General features: G+C 38.8%; 1 protein-coding gene and 3 long non-coding RNA genes across 5 annotated transcripts; all 4 read right to left on the minus strand.

Moving 5' to 3' along the window:
- Positions 1 to 5,023: 5,023 nt before the first annotated feature.
- LOC100696883 (uncharacterized) lies at positions 5,024 to 9,225 on the minus strand. Of its 2 annotated transcripts, XR_002060026.2 has the most exons (5): positions 9,111 to 9,225; positions 8,182 to 8,270; positions 7,136 to 7,310; positions 6,840 to 6,995; positions 5,024 to 5,069 (listed from the first exon to the last, which is right to left on the minus strand). It is a non-coding gene; the product is annotated as an uncharacterized LOC100696883 (long non-coding RNA). The 2 variants fall into 2 exon arrangements; XR_002060025.2 differs by lacking the exon at positions 9,111 to 9,225 and having other exon boundaries at positions 8,182 to 8,261.
- A 4,643-nt stretch (positions 9,226 to 13,868) lies between these two features.
- Positions 13,869 to 15,802, minus strand: LOC109199711 (erythroid membrane-associated protein). The gene is given in 2 exon segments (XM_019355031.1): positions 13,869 to 15,110; positions 15,460 to 15,802. Coding segments are annotated over 2 exon segments (567 nt in total). The 5' UTR covers positions 15,640 to 15,802; the 3' UTR covers positions 13,869 to 14,723.
- A 28-nt stretch (positions 15,803 to 15,830) lies between these two features.
- On the minus strand, positions 15,831 to 16,602 carry LOC109199710 (uncharacterized). The gene is made up of 3 exons (XR_002060024.1): positions 16,530 to 16,602; positions 16,211 to 16,237; positions 15,831 to 15,893 (listed from the first exon to the last, which is right to left on the minus strand). It is a non-coding gene; the product is annotated as an uncharacterized LOC109199710 (long non-coding RNA).
- A 280-nt stretch (positions 16,603 to 16,882) lies between these two features.
- Positions 16,883 to 18,037, minus strand: LOC109199704 (uncharacterized). Its single transcript, XR_002060018.1, has 3 exons — positions 17,944 to 18,037; positions 17,743 to 17,838; positions 16,883 to 17,032 (listed from the first exon to the last, which is right to left on the minus strand). It is a non-coding gene; the product is annotated as an uncharacterized LOC109199704 (long non-coding RNA).
- Positions 18,038 to 18,516: the final 479 nt, after the last annotated feature.

The following is an 18,516-nucleotide window of genomic DNA, read 5'->3' on the forward strand; positions in this document are numbered from 1 at the left end:
GTAATTTAAATCTGTAAACAGAGTAATTCATTCGAGGAAGCTCTGTGTCACAGACGGCTTGATGAACACACCCATGGTTGTTGGGATGAATCATTCCCAGGTCAGAGCTGGATTGTTCTAATCCATCCATTGTGACACATGGCCAGCTAAAGATATGCAGGAATGCTTTTCAGGTCATTTACAGTAATTGCATTAGGTACTGGCATATCAGTACAAACACACCCAAATAAAGACAATAAACACCATCAGCAGCCAGCACACAGACTGGCTCCCTGATACCACCATCTGTTAAAGCTTCAATTATTCCTAGTTTATGTAGAAGAAGAAATGAAAAGGTCTATGGATGTATATCTGCCAAAGCAAATACTGAACTCCAAATAAGTGATTCTTTTGTTTTCCACACACTACAGGTGCTACAGCTCCTGCTTCTGTTACAAATATCACTGTTCCTACTCTGCTCTGTTTTGTTTCACTGGTTCACACTTACAGTGTGTCATCACTCATTCAGGTTCCCGCTGGACGCGTCCTGTTTAACCTTTCATGTGAATGCCACACCAAACTCACGTGTTTCACACTTCCAGTACAATAAGTAGTAATTCTATTGTTCTTGCTTGTTCTCTGCATGAGCGTTGCCAATATGCTCGTGTGTAAACTTGGCACGCTGTCACAGCATTGCACTTTGAACTAGGAAGGTGCAGGTCATTTTTACAATGACAATTTTGGTTTCCAGTAATTTCTAAAACAGTTGCCCCATTCTGTTTTGCATCACTGTAATGCTTTCTTGTCGAACTTGAACACCCCCCTTTTCAACGCTTTTATGGAGCGCAGACATGGAGGCCTCATCAAGCCAAGACTCTGCTATTATTTATACTTGCAGGCCACTGATCTCATGTGCACTGAAGAGCTGTTTCATGATCTGCGAGGGTAGATCGTGTGGAGAGGAGTGTGGACCCAAGAGCAGGCTCTGACTACTGACTAACTGTGAGAGAGCTTTATCTACAGTGGGAGGCGAAATACAAACAAAAGCAGAGAGTGGAAGTGACTTAAACTGGGAAAAACCTAAACTGGGAAAGCTAACAAGAAACATGCAACCTGAGACAAGGAACCAGAAAAAACCTGAAACACAGCACATGACAAGAAGATGTACCAGCAACCAACAGAGAACGACACAGGGCTTGAACAGGCAGGAAAACTAGAGGATGGAGAACAGGTGGGACAAATCAGACATAAGGAGACAAATGAAGCAAAGCAGAATACACTGAAGTAGGACAAGGACTTTCAAAGTAAAACAGGACAGACTTGCAAAGACACAGACTTTACACAGAGACGTGGAAACATGACAGGCTCTGGAACAGAGGGAACATAAAGCACAGAGACAAAAGTAACTAGACGTGGAGCACAGGAAGACATAAAGGCAGAAAACTAAGACTAAGCATACAACACACGGAGAACAGAATTAAACCTTCACTAAGAACACAGGGGAGGCAGAGAAACACAACAGAAGCCTAGAAACCAGGAACTATAAATATAATACAAACAGAAAATCATAATTCAAAGAGCATAACTTAAACCCAAAACTCAGACACTGAGTGACCAGACCCAGTGCTGTGACAAGGACACTGTTTGAGCAAGGACTCAAAGAGACCAATTATAGGAGCGACAATCTCTGACCTGAGGAGGGGGCCTGAGGGTACATATTTCACCAATTTGCAATACTGTGATTGCAGCCATTCCTTAACTCTGTGGATGGCTATTGATCAACAATCAATTCAATTTGCATATCAACGATCATGAAACTTAGCTTGTGTCTCATTGTTGGGCAATGGTGCTGGTTTTGCTCATTATGCAGCTTGACTGTTTAGAAAGTTGGGAAACCTGCAGTCAGCTGAGACAGTATTTTACTGTAATTCAGAGTGTGGATCATTACGGTAAGATCATGTAAAAGAGATGACAGGTGAAACTGCTAGTGTAAAACTTCCTGGTATTTTTTGTTATTCAGCTCTTCACATGCTATCTATAAATATACTGAACGGTGCTGTGGGTATAACAGACTGGTAGAGAGGGCCAGCTCTGTGTTGGCCAGTCCCCTAGACTCCAAAGAGGAGGTGGGTGAGAGGAGGATGTTAGCCAAGCAAAGGTTTGTTATGGACAACACTGCTAACCCCCTGCATGATACTGCAGAGGCCCTGAGCAGCTCCTTTAGCAACAGACTCTTCCTGGCACTGTGTAGGAGACAGGTTCTTTATTCCTGCCTGTCTGGTTAGGCTCCTCCTACGCTCACCAGACAAAACATGACAGACATGCTCACCAAATCCTTGATGAGAAGGAAGAATGAGGCTTTGGGAATTTAGGCCACGAAGTGAAAAGAGTGACAAACATAAGGATTAGCTCATGTAGACGTCAAAGTTCACTTCCAGTTGGATGACACAGTTTTTTTTGTTTGAGCTATTAGCATTCGTTTTTCAGTTTTTAGTGAAGTTTTATTTGGCTTAGTTGACTTACTTCCCTTACAACTACCAGAAAAAAAATCACAGTTTGGTGTTAAAGTACTTCCTGGAACTCTGAAAGGCCTAAAGTGAAACTCCACACGTGTTCCCGTGATCCCAAACACAGCTGTCAGGAACGATGACAGAATGATAAATCATCTTGTAAACGTTTTCTCACGTGGCTGTTACGCCCATGTTTTTAGCATTGCTAACTGTTCCTGTTGTGCTGCTCACAAATATGCAAACCTGAGTGTAACACACTTAAATATAAAGTCTGGAATTCTCAGGATTCAACACACTAACAAACTATTTCTTTGTTGATTTTGAAAGCAGATTAATCTGACATAACAAACAATATACCATCTCCATTCTGGATTTAAGGAGTTCAACCTGCCTGTTTTCTTAAGAAAGCTATTATGATAACTTCAAATATTCCAGTCTCAACTAGTTTGGGTCAAGTTAATGGTTGATATGACTCCAAACACTGAGGCGTCCTCCCTAACTGATGTGAAAAGCACCTGATAAAATACAGAACAGATTATTTGAGTTAAATTAAAAAAGTCTTCATAAAAGTGATGCCTGTGAAACCAATTCAAACCTGCTTCCTGTCAACATTATGCCAGTGTGATTGCGTAAAAGGAAGCAACGATTCAGTATTAATAACTATAAATGATTAAAAAAAAAGGAAACCCAGAGTGGACAAAAAAATGCAAATAGATAAAAAGGGATTTTACATGATTAAAACAACTGACATGTAAAAAGAGACACGACAAAGTACTTTCATTATTATTATACATCTTTATTTATGTTCATCAAAGAAAAAACACAAGAAAAACAAAAGCAAACACTCTTCCATCACTTTGGAAGCGAGTATTTGTCCCAAAATGAATAATGTTGGACTCTGTGGATAAAAGTCAGTAGACAGAATTTAGAAAACATAATAAGTGTCTCAGTCCCATCAGAGAAAGAGCTAAAATATTGTATTTACTTCTTTCTAATCAAAACCATAAATTAGATCACTGGACTCAAATGTTACTGAACCTCTTCTGAAAGTTCACAACTGCATTTAAAAAAAAATGATAGCATATAGTCAAAGTCAAAGTCAAATTTCTTTATATAGCACATTTAAAACAACAACCGTTGACCAAGGTGCTGTACAATTAAGATAATTAAAAAAATAAAAACATAGGGAGATATGATAAGAGTTAAGAAAAAGAATCATAAAATTAGAAGATTTGAGTGAGAAATAAGATAAATAAAAGTAATACAAACTCATTCTGATTTTAAAGCCCAGGAATAAAAGTGGGTTTTCAAACATATGATACAGCAAATGAACAACAATCAACTACGTATTCTTACTAGGTGACGTCAACATTTTTTAATGAGTGAATGACTCACAGCTCATTGTTAGGTGACTTAACAAAAATAAAAACACATTCCTCTGAAGATGGTCAGGTACAAGTACTGAAAGTGAACAAGCATGAATGAAGAAACAGCCAAGAAACAAAAAAACAAAAACAACAACATTTATTTTTCACTTCCTGCTTTACACGTTCAAGTAAAAGATCCATGGAGGATCAGTCCCCTTCCTCCTGACATGTAAGTAGAACTGAAGTCTCTCTCACAGGTTGAGACAGTGGTTCCCAAACTTTTTTTGCTAGCCCCCCCTTTGTTTTACAAGAAAAATGTGGATTTGAATGCACCAGGGTAAGTGCAGCCACTCAGACTCTACTCAATGTGGTCATAGAAACAGGGGCAGATGTGTCACAAGTTAATCTAGTAGTAGACAGGCTATGGCACTTGGCCACAGGTGGCAGTAGTGGACTGACCTCCATTGGAGACTGCTCCAGCTGCTATGTGATACACTGTTAGACATTTTATTGTATTTTTACAGTAACTTACTGGCAACACTATTGCCAGTAAGTTACTGTAATTACTGATCTACAGTATCTTTACTGTTGTGACGTTTTACAGTTCAACCACTTTACTGTAAACATATATTACAGTATAACAGCTTTACTGTAAACGTGGTTTACAGTTAGAAAGACTTACCGTGATTAAGTTTTATAGTATCACTGTACTGCAAATGTGGTTTATGGTATAACACTGTAATTGTGTACAGTATAATTTGTTTAGACTGTAATTGTGTTTTACAGCATATAAAATAATATTAACATTCATATTCAATATAAGAACATTTACAAAAAACAATATAATTCAATAAAGTAGTCTCAGAATAGTGAATTAAACCAACATTTATTGTTGATAATTTTTTTAAACAAGAAAAACATTTTTCAACTGAATAAAAACAATGTCAATAACCAAAATAAATAGAAGCGTACATGAAAACTACACAGTCCTTCACCTTTCTGTGTCTGATTTTTTTAAGGAAAACAGTTTTTCATTCCACTAAAAACAGGACAAACCCACCAACATGAACATTAAATAAACTATTACAATTGTAAAACAAAAATCATTTACAAAATGTAATAATTATCAGTGGGTCCCAGGAAATAGAATGTGACATGGGATTTAGATTTCCGTTACCAGGATGGTCGGGTTCAGCGTAGTCTTCATCACCACCTGTCAAAGACACATCATCAATATTCATGTTTGCTCAGGTTATTCACTTTTTCACATCTGTCTGAGATCATTCATACTGTTGTATGGATGTGTGTACAGTATGTACAGTTAAGCCCATAATTATTCATACCCCTAGCAAATTTTGACTTAAAGTTACTTTTATTCAACTAGTTATTTTTTGACTGGAAATGACACAGGTGTCTCACAAAAGATAATAAGATGATGTACAACACGCATCATTGTGGAAAAAAACTATTTCTCAGCTTTTATTTACATTTGAGCAAAAAGTATAATGTCCAGAATTATTCATACCCTTTACAAACTGTCACAGTCTCTGGGAAAATCCAAAGTTCCATACCATTCCAAATAGTCAAAGCTGTTCTAAAGCATCCTAATTACCCTGATTAATTGGAAATAGCTGTTTTGATCAACTCAACAGGTGAAAAACAGCAGCTCTCTGCAGGTGGTCTGTGGACATTCATGGCTAAGACAAAGGAACTCAGTGAGGACCTGCAGCTGTGCATTGTGGCTGCTCACAAGTGAGGAATGGGCTACAAGGCCATATCCAAATGTTTTCAAGTTCCAGTGGCTTCAGTGCAAAGTATTATTAAAAAAACTACAAGATGTTCCGCACTGTGGAAAATCTCAGAGGACGTTGTCGGAAGCCAAAAGTGAAACCTGTGCTGGCCAGGAGAATAGTGAGAGAGGTGAAAAAGAATCCAAGGATCACCACCAAGGCCATTCTGGTGAATCTGGGCTCTGCTGGTGGCAATGTCTCAAGGCAGACAGTCCAACGGACACTGTTGGGTTCCACGGATGCAGACCAAGGAAAACGCCACTTCTCCAGGCACTTCTAAGGCATGCCAAAGCTCATTTGGCCTTTGCAAATGCTCATCTGGACAAAGAAGAAGGTTTCTGGTCTTCAGTGTTATGGTCAGATGAAACAAAAATTGAATTATTTGGTCACAATAATGTTGCCTTCATTTGGCATAAAAATGGAGAAGCCTTCAACCCAAAGAACACCATCCCCACTGTCAAACATGGTGGTGGGAACCTAATGCTTTGGGGGTGTTTTTTAGCCAATAGACCAGGGAACCTAATCACAGTAAACAGCACCATGAAAAAAGAGCAACACATGAAGATTCTCAACAACAACATCAGGCAGTCTGCAGAAAAACTTGGCCTTGGGAACCAGTGGACATTTCAGCACGACAATGACCCAAAACATACAGCAAACGTGGTGAAGAAATGGTTAGCAGACAACAACATTAACGTTTTGCAGTGGCCTAGCCAGAGTCCTGACTTGAATCCAATTGAGAATCTGTGGAGGGAGCTAAAGATCAGGGTGATGGCAAGAAGACCCTCCAACCTGAAAGATTTGGAGCTCATTGCTAAAGATGAATGGGCAAAAATGCCTGTGGAGACATGCAAAAAGCTGGTCTGCAATTATAGGAAGCGTTTGATTGCTGTAATAGCCAATAAAGGCTTTTTTCTATTGATTATTGAGAAGGGTATGAATAATTCTGGACATGATACTTTTTGCTAAAATATAAATAAAACCTGAGAAATATTTTTTTCCACAATGATGCGTGTTGTACATCGTCTTATTATCTTTGGGGAGACACCTGTGTCATTTCTGCTCAAAAAATAACTTGCTTGTTGAACAAAAGTAACTTTAAGTCAAAATTTGGCAGGGGTATGAATAATTATGGGCTTAACTGTATATAATTATCAGCTATGTAAAAGATATTATCATCTCTGTATTCTTACCTAGTTGGAAGTCCTCCAGAGAGCCGCTGGAGGAAGGTGGTGATCCGAGGGCTGATGCTTGTAACCTTCCTCTTTACGACACGACCTGTCTTGCGGCTTGTACCAAGTTTTGCAGGGCATTTTGTTCCCATGTCTGGATTGATCCTCACAAAGAACCTTTTAACGGAAAAAAGGCTGCTTTAATTTCAAAATTAAAACATACATTACAGCAATCACCTGTTTCTGCAACTGTAGTCAAGCTATCCCATATATTTCACTCTTAAATGGTGTAAGCTTTAATGGTGTAAAGTAATTACCTCTGTATCATCTCCAGTGTGATGGACGCTGACTCCTGATACTCAAGGTTGAAAACGTAGTATGACGCAAAGAAGACAGCAAGGGTGCTGCCAAAGTCATGCATCTGCTCAGGCTCATAAAATACCTTGCCCTCCAAACTGATCATCCAGCGGCTTGCAGACATGAAATTATTCCCTAAAAACAAATAAGAGTCCAATAAGACAATGTGCTCACCCTTACAAATAAGGTTTCCACAAGAATGCTGGATAGCAGGCCTCACACTGTACAAAAATAGAATCCACACGGTTTGCTGCTATTTCTCTTATTATTTATTATGTAATGAAAATTATGATCAATTACAGGAAAAAACTGCCTAATGTTTTGGCATTTTGGCCTGTGCTGAAATGTTAGGCTGTTTTTTCCTGTTGGTCATTGTGTATAATAAATAATAAGAGAAACAGCAGCAAACTGTGTGTATTCTATTTTTATACAATATAAAACAGACAAACCCCTGTTAATTAGCTGTGTGCTGATGTTTCTTCATATGATAACAAAATTGTCTTAATTCTGAACTACAAACACCACAAAATTTACACCTGTACATGGCTGCATGTGTGTGAATTTGACTTAACTTTTAATTTGCAAAGAGCATGGCAACAACACAACAGTGACTGAAAAACATCTTAATCTATTATCTGTTTGTTCTATTATTAAAGAAGGGATCTACATTGCTTGGGTTGTATCATAAAATGGGAAAAAGTTAAAAGAAAAACTATCTATAGATCAATGTTATTAACTTAAACCATGCAGACCCTGAAACACTGGAGGAAAAATTTTGGAGGGTCTGTCAAGCTGACGTTAAACCCCTTAACAATGGCACTGCAACTAACTGCGACTAATTTACAGACCACTACACTGTCTTGCTATTTAAATGGAACCTATGAAACAATAAACCACAGTTAAGATTAGAGCAGGCTAACCTGCATGAGAAACTTCAAAACTGTGTTAGATTGTTTTAGCAGTCAAATGTTGTCTAACTTTATTCTCACTAAATATGTCTTTTTACCTGCTGTTTTGTCTTGTCTCTCAAAGAACTGAGGCTACATCACACTGTCAGCACGGCCAGCAAGGGCAGGAGGACAGCAATGCACCACACTGGGCGGGAAAAAACAGAGAGACAATTGTTAATTTAATGTTGCATTTATTTAACCCTTGAAAAATATATTTACATAAGTAAATACAAGAAAAAAACAAAAAAAAACACACAACCCATCTTTTCCAGAATAATTCAACTAATTGCTCTTTTGACCAACCTAACACAGACGTTACATGGTTTTCCTATGAAAAAGACCCTGGAAGACGTTGTATTAAAGGAAAAAAATCATGCTCCCCTTCCCACTTAAAAAAAATAATAAATATTAAACTTAGGTTGGAGTTCCTAGCGCCACCAACCTAATGTTATATTAACTTTTTAATGTTGTATACTGCAGCTCACACAAAATTAAATAAAGCAGGCTAACCTACATGAGCAAGCTCAAAACTGGATAAGATTGTTTTAGCAGTCTCTAAATTTCCAAAAAAAAAGTTGTCTTTCTTTATTCTCATTAAATGTGTATTTTTACCTGCTGCTTTGTCTTGTCTTTCAAAGAGCTGAAGCTAAATGTGCCACTGTTAGCCTGGCCAGCTTCTCAATAGTCATAGAACAGTAGCGCAGGAGGACAATGCACCACACTCGGCGGGAAAAAGACAAAGACTGTGTTGCGCCTGTGTTCCTCGCCCCTCCCCGTGGAAAATATATATCTAAATATATATTTAAATAAGAAAAGAAAAAAACACACACAACCTATTTTTTCCAGAATAATTCAGCTAATGTGCTATTTCGACCAAGCTAACACTGAGTTTAAACCCCCCCTCGCCAGCCCCACACAAAAAAAAAATATATGCTCTTAAAAATTAATAAACGAGTATGTTAGGTAGGAGAGTCCTTTGCATTACCTTATGACGTCCTGTTCGCTGTTTCCACACAGAGGTCCAACAATAACGAGGTGCAAAATCTTTTGTCCTCTCGAGCATATCCTAACAAAGAGCTAACAAAGTTAGCCTGTCTTTCCCCTCCTGTCAATCACTGGATCACAGGTCATGTCAGTCAGGATATGGAGTGGTGGTTGGGAGTGGTGGTTGGTAGAGGTAGGTGGTTGGGCGGGGCCAGCATGCATTCAGTGTGTGTTTCACTAAGTTGGGTTGACTAGTTCCCAGAAGCGTTCTGAGAAGCCTCCGCCAAATTATTACAATATTCTCCACTGACTGAAGTTCGCCTTTCTGCGTCTTTTTAAAATAACTGTATTCACTACTTGTCACAAGTACAAAATTACACAAAAACAGACAGCAGCAACAGCCTAAGTGAAATCCAACAACAGAATAGTGGCAAGTAAAAAAATTAACAAAAGGAAGTGTGAATCTTGTTCAGGGTTAATCAGAGATAAGTGATGGAGATGCAACAATGTGAATTCTGCTTTTTTTTTATTTGTAGTTAACCTTATAGTCTTTACATATGAATGGAAGTCAATTAAGAAAACACAGAATTTTGGGAGAGATTTGGAGAACCTTGCTTTATAAAATTTCCCTACAAGGAGGCCTTTCTGCATTCTTTTCCCTCTCCCCAGGAGCAGCTGTTACTTGAATTGATCTCTGTGGCAACGCAGTGGCAAACACACATTTGCAGCAGCTGTGCATGTGCATACAACTGCATGCAGCAGATTAGATGATCAGAATTCTTGAACCTTACACACAGGCAAGTCCCCTAAAAAGTCAAAACCATAATACTTTCACTGGTATCATACTGACAAATGGCATAGGTTGGAGGAAAATCTGGAAATGGTTAGCAGTGAAAGAGTTAAAATGTAATGCACTATTGCAACCAACCACTGAAAGAGTAAAAATACACAAACAGTATGATGAACCATTCAAATCACATAATACAGTAGCACTACTGCTAATGTGTTAACGGTAGGTATAACTACTACCGCAATTTTAAAAAATACAGTAAGTTACTGTAAATAACCTTCATATACCCATAATGCATAGCAAATTACAGTAATTAACTGTAGAAATGTTTTCAAGTAAGTTACTGGGCATTTTGTGGTATTTTACTGTGAAAAATACAGCAAAGGTTAACAGTGTAGTCAGTAGATCTGCTACAAATTGCAGATCATATGCAAATTTTGGAAATTACATTATGAATATTCCTAACATAGCTTTAAAACCAAGAAATTCTAACTCTCCCCTACACTCAAAAACAGATGACACACCAACTGACACACCTGAGTTACTCACTTTCTTAAATCCACTCACTCTCACTGGCTCTGTTTATTACTAATCACTGTGTAACTGCTGTAAATTCATAGTAACTGCAATGTCCCTACAAATGTTTATTATATTAACCCCAATTATACAGACTGTATATGACTACCAACTCTCTCCAGCCATGAATGACCTATATTGGCTGAAAATGTTCATTTCCAGAGAAAAGACACAGGCAGTGGTGATGTGTCGGTCGCAAACGAAACGGCTCTTAGAGCCGACTCTTTGAAGTGAACGACGTGAGCCGTGGGGTTTCTTTTCTTTCTCTTACACTTGCAGTTACACTTGCAGTAGCACAGGAACAGAGCGGGAGGGAAAGAGAGAGAAAGAGAGCCAGGGACAACAACGTCACATTAGAAAGGTATAGTAATCATCCACAACTATTTTCAGTTGCAGATGATAAAGGATTCAGAAAGTTTATTCATGCAGGCCCATATGACAAGAATTTGGATCTTCTTTTTGTTTCATATTTTAATTTATATTTAATTGTGTTGTGGTTTGCAGTGTTTTGTGTTGTTTCACTTTAAATTTGTTTAAAAGGAAAAAGCTGAAAATTTAAATAGTTAAAAGTTGAAATGTAAATAGTTGGTTTTTGTATTATATGATTTATTTATTACATTTTATGTGGAGTGAATAAAAAAAAAGTATATTTACGGTGGACCCTAGAGACAAAGCACGTACAAACTCCAAAAAACGTACAAGCTCCGAAGCACATACAAAAGACAACAGAGGATGTGTCACGGTTCTGGGTTGGTTCGACCCAGCATTTTGAGTTTATTATGTTTTGGTTTATTTTCAAATGATCGTTTTGTTACTCTTGTGCTTTGTTGATTATTATTATTATCATTGGAATTCTATGTGTCTGTTTATTCATGTTTTAGGAATTGTCCGTTGGTTGTGCCTGTATAGTATAGTTCAAGTCTATGTGTCATTTGTTGTCTGTCTCTCAGTGTCGAGTCTGCGTCTTTGTGTAGTGATTTCTTGTTTCCTGTTTTATTGTGAAGGTCTACGTCTCATGTGAATGTGTTCAGTTTTACCTGTCTCGTCTCGTTAATTACTCCCAGCTGTGTCCACCACCTATGTGTTATCTCCCTGTGTTTCTCTGTGTGTATTTTAGTCGTGTCTTCTGTCATTGTAGTTGCTGGTCCGTCTGTGTATCCACCCTGCTTCATCTGTGTTTCCCTGCTGTCAACCGTCATCTGTTTCCGCTCGCTCTCATTCATGTTCAGATTCCTGTTCTGTAGTCAGTTTGTTCCCAGTATAGTTTAGTCTTTGCTCCGTTCGCCATTTGTCCATTTTATTTTGTGTTTAATAAACCACCCTCACACCTTTACAAGTGCCTGCGTTTGGATCCTCCTTTATTTCCTACACGGCTCATCTCACTCGCTGTGACAGGATGCTAGGCGCAGCGTTGAGCTTTTGTTACCTAGTGGCTACACAAGCCAGGAAGTACCAACGACCGGATTTGGTGTGTGGTAGTAACAGGTAAATTAACATTTTTTTTTTTTTAATTATTTAAATATATATGAGTGCTTGTGTATAAATACACAAACAATACACATATGCTTTCAATTGTGTAATTTAAGTGATCTAGATAGCTCTGTTTTGGAAGTTCAGTTAACGCTAGAAATGTGTTTTGGAATTTGTACGTGCTTTGTCTCTAGGGGCCACCGTATATATTTATATATAAACATATATAAATAAAACCACAGCTTATATATATTTTTTTACATTAGTAATTCCTGTGCAGAATTTTATATTATTGTTAATAATGAATTAATTAAAGCAACAAAACAACCTGAAGAGCCGGTTGGGAGCCGAAAGAGCTGGTTCTCTAAAAAGAGCCTGAAATCCCATGACTAACAGGCAGGCTATGCTTACAGGATGTGATGTTACATGTTATTATGTGATGTTATTGAAATCATCAGGAACAACGGGAGTGGTGATTTCTATAACTTTGTGTATATAATTTGTGTATTAATACATAATACCATTTCATTTATTTTAAAGGTTTATTTGCAAGACACAGAAACAGGCAAAATATAAAGTTCCAAAATGTATTGTGCTTGGAACGAATTTAAACGTGGCAATAGAGCCAGGTGCAGATGTGTGTCACAAGTTAATCTGGCTGTAGGCTATGGCACTCGGTCACAGGTGGAGCTAGTTGACTCGACTCCATTTGAGTGAACACAAAGTAAACTGCGCGCTTTAGTTGAGCGGCAAAAACACTGAAATCGGAGTAATAAAGCGTACGAGGGGAACGATTACGACGACAAGATTCTCCCAATCGTTTGCTCTTGCTGTCCTGTGAACAACATCGGCGTGGTGTTAACTGTTTTCTGTTTTCGCGGTAACCAGGTAAACTGAAAGCCTAGAAGGCAGCGGGTCCAGATGGCATCAGCTCAAGGGTCGTCAGGTCCTGCACAGACCAACTGTGTGGGGTGATGGAGCCCATCTTCAACCTGAGCCTGAGGCTGGGGAGAGTCCCACAGACATCCACAGGCACAAATATCCTCCACTACAACCACTGAACATCCAAGGTATGGACATTGAGGCTGTGGACAGCTACAGGTACCTTGGTGTTCATCTGAACAATAAACTGGACTGGACTCATAATTCAGATGCTCTCTACAGGAAAGGGCAGAGCAGGCTGTACCTGCTGCGGAGACTCAGGTCTTGGAGTGAAGGACTCACTGCTGAAGACCTTCTATGACTCTGTGGTGGCCTCAGCCTCATCTTTTACGGTGTGGTCTGCTGGGGTGGCAGCATCTCTGCCGGGGACAGGAAGAGACTGAACAGGCTGATCAGAAGGGCCAGCTCTGTTCTAGGATGCCCAGTGGAGGTGGTGAGTGACAGGAGAATGGTGGCTAAGCTGTCGTCCCTGTTGGACAACATCTCCCACCCCATGCAGGAGACTGTGACAGCACTGAGCAGCTCCTTCAGTGGCTGCGGCACCCACGGTGTGGGACGGAGAGATTTCGCAGGTCTTTCCTTCTATCTGCTGTCAACTGATCAAACACACATCTACACATGTGCAATAACACTAAGTGCAATACTCTTTTCTGGCATCGCTGTATTATACTCAGTTGTATATAGCATTTGTATTCTATTGTATAAAGTATTTTATTTTATTCTATTGTGTACAGTATCTTATTCTTATCCTATTCCACTGTTTTTCTAATTTTTGCTATGTAACTTTGCACTGTCCACTTTCTGCTGTAACAAAACAAATTTCCCACGTGTGGGACTAATAAAGGTTATCTTATCTTAAAAAGTGTTTTTTGCACTCCGCACAATAGATATGTTTTCTGTGATCCATTTTGTAATTCTAACTTTAGAATTTGTCTAAACTCTGTGTTGGGATAAAAAGTTAAAAGAACACAGCAGACTCTCAGGGATTCGGTTCACATTTATTTCAGCTTAAATACATCACAATAATCCAAATTTTTACAATAATGGCAAGAAATTATATATACTCAACGTCTTACATGCACAACATATACTGATGTTAATATACTATTGTGGTACTATGATCTATGTGCTACCAACTAAAAACAGACATGCACCTCTGAACTCATAAGACCATGCAACTATGTGACGTGTCCCTGATCTTAAACCAAAGATCCAAACAAAGTTGGATTCATAAAGTTCTTTTAAATCAGGTCTTGAGCTATAATATAAGTTATACCATATTAATAAATTACCAAAGAATGAGTAGTGTAAAAATGTAGGCAGGATTCATGCAGTGCTATCCACCGCAGTGATCGTGTATAGGTGCATCTTATAGTTCCTAAACCATAACTAATGTGTCATTGTCAGATAACTGTGGACTTATCAGTGGAAGTTTTATCCCCATTTACATACATTTGTCCTACCTTAGTAGACATAAGTGGATGGTTCAGATGAACCCTTGCTTGGGTCTTTAGCTCTTTTTAAAAACCTCTTTATAAATATTATCAGGAAGATTAAGAGACAATAGCAAACCTTGTGGTTAACTTATAGCTTTTGACTGGAATAAATAAATAAATATATCCAAACACCTTGCAGGAGCTAAGCTTGGGCTTGCAGTCTGTACCAGGACAATATTCAGGGTGTTCGCTTTACACTTGGGAGAAGAATATTTTCTTCTGTTCTTGGTCTTTCATTCTGCTCCCAGTGCCTTTTGTTTGCATTTACAGATTACAACTTATCCAAACAATGAATGTGGATGCTCTCGAGGTTTTAACAAGGATCCTCCAAGTCTCTCGCTCAACGTGCCGAAGTGTCTACAGTGATCCCAGCCTCGATCGGGCAGATAACCAGCTGGGCCGTGTTCTTCCCGGTGTCATGTATGCAGGGGTTAAAGTACGGATACAGCGGCTCAGTGAAAGTGAGCCCGCTGTAAGTATAAATGTGAGTCTTTGCCTCTGTGTTGTAGAAGGACACCGAGCCTTCGTCATAGTCCAGGAATATACCGACTTTCTGAGGAATTTCTTTAAGGTGAAGAGTGACGGCGGGCCCAGCGCAGGCGCACAGGCTACCACCGCTACGTCAGCATATCGCCCAGTAACCGTTATCAGGGCGACATGTGATGGCGCCCTTCCTGTTGATGGACTCCCGGGCCACCCCAAGATCCCAGTCTCTTTTTTCTCCAACCTGAAACACAAAGAAGGACAAAAATTATGCTAAACTGCAGAGTAGGGCTTAATTCCTTTAGGTTGCTAATTAAATGATAATAAATTTTTACTGACACTAAACACAACAGATATAAAATCAGAAGTGAACATCATGTAGCCACCAGGGGGCGCGAAGAGTTTTATTTTCCTGCTTGTTTAGATCATATACATTATACAGTCCTAGTCACAGGTGTTGTGTGTGTGTGTTCATGTGTAATTTTCTTTGGTGTATTTTAATCCAAATCTTACTCTAAATAAAGCTGTTGTGTTCCACTTTGGATAATATTCACACTGATCACAGCAGTTATTTATTTGATCCTTTATCCTACCTGAACCACCCAGTAACGTTTCCCAGATGTGAAGCTTTGTTTTCCCAGCACGGCGACGCAGGAGTTGAACCTGCGGGGGTCGTCAGGTAGCGGGTTCCTCCACTGCTGGGAGCTCAGGCTCACCTGTGGATTGCCACGATCACATTCATTCACAACAACTACTGATGCCATAATTGTCATTATTTTGCATCTTCCTGAGTTCTGGGCCACTAGTTTCCATCATTTTAGTTCCTGCATAATATCTGTCATCTATTAGCTGTTGTCTGTAATTCACAGACAACAGCTGTGAACAGGACAAGACTTTGTTTAACTCTGAGCTCTTGTTAAGGTGTTACAGTCAGGAATCACGCAGCTGATAATTGCAGCTCACCTTTTATTATCCGGGGACAGGACCACCCAGCCAGCAGCAGTAGCAGGATCCAGAGTTACATCCACTGGAGACAGAAACAGGAAAAAAACACAAAAAGATTTGCTATTTCAGATTTATTCATATTTTTCAGGATTAAAGAAATAATATGAAAAAATAACCCTGTTGTTTTGAAGCATTGTTACTGAAGTCACCTTTTTTGGCAACGGAGTATCTGTATTCTGATCATGTACATGTATAAGATTATTTAATTCAGTGTGTAGAGCCACTTTCTTTCTACTGACATCAGTAACAGTCTTTATTAGATATGGTGGTGACAAATTTTCAGTCTTGTGTAATCCATATAACATAACCACAATATAAATATCATATCCATACACATACCTGCATATTTATTCATCTTGTTTACCTCTGCAAAAGATCAGAAAAGAAACTGTGTCATTTTAGTTTCATTAAACATTAACGTAGAACAATTAAAATATTCACTATATTTTAGCGAATGTTACAAGATTTATTTTTGGACCCTAAATGTATCACTAAAGTTAGTGATGTGCAGACTTATAGTGTAAAATATGATATAAATATATATGCAATACAAAAAGTGGCAGGATTTTGATAAAACCAAAGGAACCGGTGATACAAAGAAAGTCTTGTGTTCTAAAATCAGAGACTATAATGTTATGTCATCATAAGTATTACAGACCCTCTGCACACAGTTTCCTCTCCAGTTCCTGGCAGATGTCGACCAGTTTGGAGAAAGTTCTCCTCACAGTCCCACGTAGCTGTCCGACTGGACTCTGACGTCAGCCCAGTGCTTGACGGACATCGGAGCGTTCAGACGTAAAAAGTTCTAAAACAGCATCAGTGACAGAAAGCAGTCAGGCCGGTTTGTATTCATATCATATTACAATAGCTTTAGATGCTTTAAACTTGCTTGGCTGAGCAGAAATATTAAACATAATACTGATTCTGACCTGCTGGAGTTGAACTGGGTTCTCAATGTGCTCCAGAGGTGCAGCTCACTGCGTCTCTTCTGCAGCTCAATGATCTCTGGCTGATCTCCTTGAGAAGCTCCTCTGCTCTCTTCTCAGCCACCTCCTGCTTCTGTTCGATCTCCTTGATGAGCAAAGTCTGGTTTCTCTCAATGGCACTTATCATCATTGTGGCAGCCTGAACGCTGGCCTGTATCTCTCTTTCTTTATTTCTCTGCAGATATGAAAAGAGTTTAATTAATATGTGAAATATGTTAAAATGCACCACCTTTGTACTTTGCTACCCCGTCTTCAATGAAATGCAAAACAAATTAAACTTAGGGAAAAACTGCTTATGTATGATGATTCTTATAATATGCCCATAACTTAACACATTTCCCCCAAAAGAAGACATAAGTTCAAAAAGAAGATGATCTCAGTGAGTTCATCATGCAGTCCTCTGATAACAGTTGATCTATTGCCAACAACTTCAGCTCTACTTTTCCATGTCTCTTTATGTCTACATGATGAAGGTTTATTATATCACTAAAACAACTAATAAAAGATCAACAGAGCTCTTAAAACAGAGCCTCACTGTCATATATGAATTACTAAAGATGGAAAAATACTTTGCCTGAAGTAATCCTGACTTTAGAAGATATGCAAGGATTTTAGCTTTTGAGTTTCTATAATTAGTCTGCCCTGTAACTGCAATAAAAGCCAAAGTGGATTCCAGGCTTGAAAAGTGAAGCTAATGCATTTTTTTAATGACCAGCAGGGGAGTCTCCTCTGTCTTTTAAATACAGTCTACATGAAGCAGTGCAACACTGCTGTTTTTCTTCTGGTGTGAGCTTCTACAAACAAATTAGTTGAAGTTTTGTTTCTTAGAGAGCAAACAGGCCAAGAAATGTTCATGTCTGTAAATGATTAAAAAGCAATGCTCACTTTGCTCAGCTCCATTGACTGTTTGATCTCCTCGGTCTTTCTGATTCGGGTCTGGATCATCTGTTGATACTGCTCTTGGGTCTTCTTTATCTGAGTCTGCAGAGGTGAGTTGAAAACATGTGTTTTACATCTTGGATTATCTGGAGTTCCTTACAAAATAATCCATGAGCATCGTTATATTTGACCACTTCTTTCTCCCACCTTGATCTTATTGCTCCCCTTCTCTTCTTCAGACCTGTGTGGCTGTAGTGGAATGATGGGTCTCTTTGGTGGAACTGGTTTGAATCCTTTCATTCCTTTAACAAGCTTTAAGATGATGATGTACATCTGATTAGTTTCAATCAAATGTGCTAAACGTTGAAATAAAACACTATAGTATAGTTACAATCAACCGACCTTTGAAATCTTCGAGTGATTTCTTTTAAGGCCAAATTCACCCTGAGTTCAGGGCGACTTCTGAAGGATTCTTTGCACAGCGGACACTCTGACTTATGCGCCACATCCCAATAACGTTTGATGCACTCCAGGCAGAAATTGTGCCCACATGGTATAGAGACAGGGTTTTGAAGCTGTACAAACAGATGCTGCACTGAAATTGCTCTTCAGTCAATGTGGAGGCCATGTTTCTGACAGAGAAATAACATTTTGTTACCCAACATGTTGAAATTCTTCTGTACACTATGGGATTTAACTCTTCAGATCAGATTGTAAGATGCAGGTGTATAAATCCAGGTTTTAAAAAATCTAAATGGCAAACCAAGAAGACTAAAGAAT

The sequence above is a fragment of the Oreochromis niloticus genome, linkage group LG3, assembly GCF_001858045.2.
Source record: "Oreochromis niloticus isolate F11D_XX linkage group LG3, O_niloticus_UMD_NMBU, whole genome shotgun sequence".
NCBI classification, from domain to species: domain Eukaryota; kingdom Metazoa; phylum Chordata; class Actinopteri; order Cichliformes; family Cichlidae; genus Oreochromis; species Oreochromis niloticus.